The 7,943-nt window shown below is 37.8% G+C and overlaps 1 protein-coding gene across 3 annotated transcripts in view; it reads left to right on the top strand.

Moving 5' to 3' along the window:
* Nucleotides 1–7,943, top strand: part of ANO3 (anoctamin 3) — a 427,969-nt gene that overhangs the window by 257,082 nt on the left and 162,944 nt on the right. For all 3 annotated transcript variants that reach the window (XM_006872392.1, XM_006872390.1, XM_006872391.1), the window contains one exon: nt 5,401–5,532. In XM_006872392.1, the coding sequence (XP_006872454.1) occupies nt 5,401–5,532 (132 nt within the window). The remainder of the gene's footprint in view (nt 1–5,400; nt 5,533–7,943) is intronic.

Raw genomic sequence — 7,943 nt, 5'->3', positions numbered from 1 at the left:
GACTCGATGGCACCTGACAACAACAACATAGAGTTTTTAAACCCTGTGGGAGCAGAAAGCTTAATCTTTCTCCCACAGAGCAACTGATGGACTCAGAGCTACTGGTGAACTTGAACTGCCGACCTTGTGGTTTGCAATCAAGTGTTTGTCCTATGAAACCACTGCACTTCCCAATCAGTATATTTTAAATTCAGTCTTAGTAGGTCTTGTTACTTGATCATCCCAGTCACCTAATGAAGTAGATCAGATGGAATTACTTCCTCCCTTTAGAAAAAGGGGAACTTGAAGCTAAAACATATGAAATGACTGGCCCAAGTTCAATGAGTAGCAAATACACTAAAGTCCTTATCTCTTGACTCCTACTGCATTGCTTTTCCCACTATGCTAAGACTTTTTAAAAGTGGAGTAATTTCATGAAATCCAATAAGCATTTTTAAAATAAGGAGCTCTGGTAGCGTAGTGGTTACAAATTGGGCTGCGAACTGCAAGGTCAGCAATTTGAAACTACCAGCTGTTCCATAGAGAAAGATGAGGCTTTCTGCTCCTGTAAAGATTTACAGCCTCAGAAACCCTGTACAGGATCGCTATGAGTCAGAATCACCTCCACGGCACATAACCACCACCCACCACCAAATATTGGTGTACTATATGCCCTGGTAGCGTAGTGGTTACGAATCGGGCTGCGAACCTTAAGGTCAGCGGTTCGAAACTACCAGCCGCTCCGCGGGAGAAAGATGAGGCTTTCTACTCCCGTAAGGACTTACACCCTTGGAAACCCTGTACAGGGTCGCTATGGGTCAGAACCGACTTGACGGCACTTAACAACAACAACAACATATGCTGGAATATGGTGATATTTCAGGATTTTTTTTTTTTTAAGGTTGTGGTTTTTTTTGTTTGTTTGTTTTTTGGTTTTTTGTTTTAACAGATACTAAAAGCAAACAGGACTCCTGGTCTGGTGCTATAGGATCAGCACTGTACTGCAAACCACAAGGTCAGAAGTTCAAATCCACCAGCTGCTGCTCCTCAGAAACCCTATAACAAGGTAGCTTTGAGTCAGAGCCAACTCGAAGGCAGTTAACAACAACAACAAAAGCAAACAGAACATCTAAGATATTTCTTATTTATTGTTTGAGACTGGAAAAAATTATTTTGGTCCGCCCAAACAAAAATTGACCACACATTTAAATAATAAATTTATATGGTAGAGGAAAGGTGTAGACTTGTCACATGCTGCATTGTTAGGATTTTATGCTTATTCCAAATCACAGATAGTATTTTTACCAGGATAAATAGAATCAAATAAACTCACTTGTATAATAAAATGTTAGGTGCCTGCCAACTCTGCTAGTATTTTTCTTTCTCTAAAATTTGAGTTAGCCAAACAAATGTTGACGTAAGTTATAGTCCTTGTCTAGAAAGATATTCTATCCTGTTACTTTGACTTACTATGGCAGAAGAAGCCCAAAATTGCCTGACATAGAACCTCATAAACAATGTGTATATAGTCCACAATTTCTTTAGTAAACACAGCTGTTATTACTGTTAACTAAGAATTTTGATTTACAAAATCAATATGTGTAGACATTGTTTCATTCTCTTGCTTGCTTTTCTTCTTTTGTATAATAAATATGATCCTAATTAATAGACACCCACAATTGTTGTTGTTGTTATGTGCTGTGGAGTTGATTCTGACTCATAACAACCCTGTACAGGGTTTCCGAGGCTGTAAATCTCTTTTTTGAGATGATTCTAACTATGTGAAAATTACATTCTCTTTTATTTCTCTTCCTACTTTTTTGACTATGTTGCAAAGCTTTTGTCAATGTGAGAGAAGGATTTTAGTAGGCTTTCAGTTATATATGTTTTAATCATTGTTTCCAGTCATTCCTGCTCTGAGTAACTTATTCCTTGTTTATGTTCTCCCGGGACATGTAGCTGAAGGACTTAGTTTTGTACTGTTAATTAAAACTCATAAAAAGAGACATGTTGGGAGGAAGAAAACCAGAGGAAAGAAAGTGTCTAGCATCCAGGTGTCTTGACTAACACCACTCTTTGAAGGAAGGAGGGTGTTCCTCTCAGAGTGTAAGGAACCGTGAGCTAGTGGAATGCATATTGCACTCCTGAATGGGAGCAGACTTCAAGCTCTGAGAAAGGAATGTGACAATAACAAATGGGTTAATATCCAGGAGTGTATAAAACTCCAACTGTACGGAGGGAGAGAGCCAAGGCCATCTTTCAGAGAAGGATCTCGCTGCCTTCCAGACCTGTCAATAAAACATGTTGATTCTCACCCTGTCTCTGTTATAGGCTGCAGCAGCTGGCTGTCAGACTTTTGTCTGATAACAAATGTAGTAAGGACAGGGATCTAAACTTTTCCCAGGATTTATGCTTTACATATAAACCAAAGAAGTACTCAGCACTGTTGTTCTTGATGTACCTTGTGAGGACATAAGTTATTTTGTTGTCTTTTAAGGATGGGACCATAAGCAAGTCTCTGTGTGGTAGAAGGTGAAACAAATGAACTGAGGTGGCATCAACAACATGCTTAATAAGATCAAAGAGTTCATTAATTTGAAAATTATCGGTGTATTTAACTTTGTTTACATGAGCATTATGAAGTAATCCTTTTTCACTTTATCGAATCAACCATTTGTTAGTAATTCAAGATACTTGAAATATGTAACATAAAATTATTATTCTGTTGTTGTTGTTAAGTGCCATCAAGTTGATTCCAACCCATAGCGACACTGTATAGGGTTTCCAAGGAGCAGCTGGTGAGCTTGAACCACTGACCTTGCAATTCAAATGACTTTGCAGTCTGGCATATTAGCCTACAGCACCACACCAGGACTCCTAGCAGAGACGTATGAAGACTAAATAATCTGTCCAAGATCACACAGCTATTTTTGATGTAGGTTCTCTGAATTTGACTTTCAGACTTATTAGATGATCACATTTTCAAGATGATAAATTAACTTTAGAATGATGGTTCTCAAAATTAAAGTGTGTACACAAAATGTCTGGGAATCTTGTTGAAAGAAGATCCAGATTCAGTTAATCCATGGTGTGGACTTGTTCTAATGCATTTGAGCCACAGTCTCCTGTGAAGCTGTTGCATCCTGAGTACCACTTGAAATAACAAAGTTTTGGATATCCTTCTACTTATGGTGTGTATTAGTTGCTGTTGAGTAGACCACTGTCAGTGTAAGAGAATGAAACATTGCTCAGTCCTGTGTCAACTTCTACTTCTGTGCATATTGATGTCGATGTTAAGTGCCTTCAGTTTGGTTCTGACTCTAAGTGACCTGTACAGAGTTTGAGCAGCTGGTGGGTTTAAACTGTTAACTTTGTGGTTTACAGTTCAGTGCTGATCCTATAGCACCCCACCAGGAGTCTCAGGTATTTAACTTTGTTGTTGTTGTTATGTGCTGTGGAGTCGGTTCCGACTCACAGCAACCCTGTACAGGGTTTCCGAGGCTGTAAATCTTTACAGGAGCAGAAAGCCTCATCTTTCTACCACGGAACAGCTGGTAGTTTCGAACTGCTGACCCTGAGGTTTGCAGCCCCATTCATAACCACTATGCTACCAGAGACCCTTTATTTAACTTTAGGATATCCAAAATATTTCAATACAAAGCCAAAATAAGTGGACATGGAAAGTGTCTATAGATTTGAGATTACAGTGACTGTGTCTAGATATTTAACTACAACTGAAATTATGTGTTCTCAATTACAGATAAAACGTGGCTTGGATAAGCACAATACCCAGGAAACAATTTAACCCTTATAAGGCATAGAACTAGATATGTATCCTTGTTCTAAAACAAGATGAAATGTATTCGCTTCAGACAGCTTGAATCAAGTTGAATTTAATTAAACTTAATTGAATTGAAATGAATTATGGAATGCCCAAATTCCAGACGTTTTTAATATATGCAATAGCCCTTTCTTTGTTATCATTATTATTGTTGTAAAAACACAGACAATATAACATTTGCCATTCCACATTTTCATTTGTGTAATTTAGTGAAGCCAATTACATAAACTGTGGTGTGAAACCATCACTAGTATTCATTGACATCTTTTCCATTCTATGAAAGAAACTCAGTGCAAGCTAAATAAAAAATTTTAAAATACCCTTTTTTCCCTTCCCCTTCCACCTCTGGTTGTTATTGTGGTTATGTGCCGTGGGGTCGGTTCTGACTCATAGCAACCCTGTACACGGTTTCCGAGGCTGTAAATCTTTATGGGAGCAGAAAGCCTCATCTTTCTTCCATGGAACAGCTGGTAGCCACTGTTAAACTCTGATCTTTATATATTTGCCTAATTTAAGTGTTTCATGTTAATGGAATCATGCAATATTTGTCCTTTTGTGATTGACTTAGTTCATTCGGCATAATGTTTTTGACGCTCATCAGACTGTGGCATGTATCAGGACTTTGTTTCTCTTTATAACAGAATAATATTCCATTGTGTGTGTATAGTACATTCTTTTAATCAGTTCATTTGTTAATGGACATTTGGGTTGTTTCCAGCTTTGAGCTGTTGTGCTTAGTCTTGCCGTGAATATGTGTTGAGTAGTGTTGCTGTTGTATGCGTGTGTCTGTAAGTGTTACTACTTTCTAGTCTCTGGAGCATATACATAAGAGTGGGATTACTAGGTCATATGGTAGCCCTGGAGTCCTGGTGTGATAATTTAGGACAAGTCCTGGACTGCTAACCACAAGGTTGGAAGTTCAAACCCACCAGCTGCTCCTCAGAAACTCTCTACAGGGTCACTGTGAGTCAGAACTGACTCTAGGTACTTAACAACAACAGCATTGTTGTTGTTTACCTTCGTGTCAGTTTGGACCCATAGCAACCCTGTATAGGGTTTCCAAGAATGGTTGGTGAGCTTGAACTGCCGACATTGAGATAGTAATTGACTTTGCAGTGTAGTGCATTAACCCACAGTGCCACACCAGGCCTCCAAACCAGCATGGTAGCTCTGGTTTTAGCCTTTTTTTTTTTTTTTTAGCTCTTTTTTTAAGCTTTTTGAGGACCTGCCAAACTGTTTTCCACAGCAGATGTATAGTTACATCTATACCTATGTATATATGTATACATACCTACAAACACACACATAATTTAAAAAATAAATCACGCTACTTTCATGGATTCTTTCTTGTATCACCATTCTTATCTGTATTTCCCACAAGGTTTTTCTAAGAGTTTTAGCAAATACAGGACTGTTTTTATTAATTTTGTTTGAGGAATATGCATGTGTTAGTGTGCATGTGTGTGCATGCGTGTATGTGTCTCTTTTGAAACTCTACTTCTTTTAAAGAACTGTAATCAAAGGTAGGCATGACTCTCAAATGCAAACTTATCTAATTCTAAAACGTGATTTTGTTCCAGGATGAAAAAGAATTTGAAAAATATCTTGAATTGGATGCCCAAAAACCCAATGATTCTTGACAAATCAGTTTTTCCTGACTTGGAGGTATCAGAATGCTATACTGGCCCCTTCAGCCGTGCACGGATTCACCAGTAAGTTCCATTTATTTTCTCCCACCATCTGCCTTTGTGTCTTTCATTATGTAACTTTAGTAATAGAGCAACAATAACACTAATATTTCCATCTTTTGCCAAATAATTCAAAAAATGTATCATTTTTGTAAAATTTACACTTAACATGTGAGGAACATTCAGTAAACAGTAATAATTCTTTCTCAGCTTTATGATTTAGAGATATTCAAGCCACAAATAATAAACTGTGAGCCCACAGACTGATAGTCTAGTCGTCAACTCTTCCAACTTAACTCTGGTAATAAGTCACTCCATTAAAATAATAATAATTGCAACTGCTGTTTTTGTTGTTAAGTGCCCTTGAGTTAGTCAGACTCATAGCAACCCTGTATAAGGTTTCTGAGGAGCAGCTAGTGAATTTGAACTGCCAACTTTGCAGTTCAAAATGACCTAGTGGTTGAGTGCTTATATTATAGCACCACACCAGGCAAGAATGACAATAGTAATATTTATTATTATTTTGTTAACGAACATGTTTGAAGAATGTTGTTGTTGTTAAGTGTCATTAAGTTGATTCCAACCCATAGCAACCCTTCATAGGGTTCCCAAGGAGAAGCTGGTGAGCTTAAACCACCAACCTTGCAGTTCAAATGACTTTGCAGTCTGATGCATTAGCCCACAACACCACACCATGTTTGAAGAATAGTTTGTTTTAATTAAGAAATTCTTATGAGTACTCATTTTTACTTAATATTTATCTGTTAAATAAACTGCTAGTTTTAGTTTAGCTTTATACAATTGATTCATAAAATAAATGTGATTTTTGAGGGATTTGGTGTATACTTTGCTATCTATTTATTCAACTATTTGTTGAGTTTTTACAAGAATCAGGTGCTATGGAACAAGTTGTAGATATACAGGGCAGGGTATTACGACCAAGTCCTTACCTTCCAGGATTGTAGTTGTTGCTGTTGAGTGCCATCGAGTAGATTCCAACTCATAGCGATCCTGTATAGGGTTTCTGAGGAACAGTTGGGTTTGAACTGAAGACCTTGTGGTTCACAGTCCAGGGCTGATCCTACAGTGCTATACCAGGAGTATTCTCAGTTTAATGGAGCTCACAAAAAAATGTAAATGAAAACCTAAATAGAATAAACATAAGCACAGTATACTACATGACTTTAAACATAACACTAATTTTGTTGTGCTGTTTGGAGTTGGCCTATATCCAGGGAATATAGGTTTATATTATGGGAAGCATGTAGTTTAGGCCTGGATGATGTAGAATTCGGGACCACCAAATGTGCTACAATCAGTGGGAAAGCCTGCACTTCCAAATACACTGTTTACTCAGTAACTGATTCTTAGAGGTGGATCTAGAGACATTTTTGTATTTTCAGCTATAGGGTAGGAGGAAAGTGGTCTAAATCTAAATAACTACCAGGTTGAGAGAGAGGCTACAGTTGCATGGAATCTTCTTCAACTTTCTGCTGCAACTTTTTTGGAGCCCTGGTGAGGCACTGTAGGATAAGCAATGGACTGTTAACAGCAAGGTCAGCAGTTCAAACTCAGCAGCCGCTTCTTGGAAACCCTTTACAGGGTCACTGTGAGTCAGAACTAACTCAACAGCACTTAACAACAAGACTATGGAGCCCCAAATGAAAAGCATCCTGCTATTTCCTTATTTATTTGTTTATTACTTTTGAACTTTTCATTGTGAATTGGGTGAAGTTTACAGAGCAGATGATCAGTTTTACATTCAACAATTTAAGCACATTTTGTTTCATTTGATTGATTACAATCCCCTCAATCATTTATCCCACTACTTTTCCTTCTTTCCTAATCCCTCTGAACTCCAAAGGGTAAATGCTGCCTTTTTTATCTCAAATGGTGGATTATTCTAAGGAGTGCATACCTCCCTAGTGTTATTGTTCTCCTTATAGACCTGTCTATTGTTTGACTAAAAACTGAGCCATGAGGGTGAGCTAAGCTCCAGGCATTGAGGCTAAGGACCATAGTTCTCAGCTGTTCCATCAGTCTCTCTCTGATCCATAAGACTGTTTTGTTTTTTTTAAATGATTTTGAGTTTTGTTCCACATGTTTCTCCCAATCTATCCAGAACCTTCTATTGGAATCCCTTTCAGAGCATTTGGTAGTGGTAGTCTTAATGGTCTTCTAGTTCTAGTCTTAATGGTCATGGAGGCTGATGTTCAGCCATGTGTCTTTGATTTTCATGACTTTTCTTTCCTCTGGATAGGGAGAAACCAAGTGGCTCATAAGCTTTTTTTTTTTTTTTTCTTTTTTAATGTTTTATTGTGAATTATGTGATAGTTTACATGGGAGAACATTGGTTGTACACCATTATTTCATTGCCATGGTTACAATCCTCTCCATGCATCATCAACCAACCCTGCAAGCCTGCCGCCTGATCA

The sequence above is a fragment of the Chrysochloris asiatica genome, unplaced genomic scaffold (genome assembly GCF_000296735.1).
Source record: "Chrysochloris asiatica unplaced genomic scaffold, ChrAsi1.0 scaffold00196, whole genome shotgun sequence".
NCBI lineage: Eukaryota > Metazoa > Chordata > Mammalia > Afrosoricida > Chrysochloridae > Chrysochloris > Chrysochloris asiatica.
This window is presented reverse-complemented; position numbering and strand designations above follow the sequence as displayed.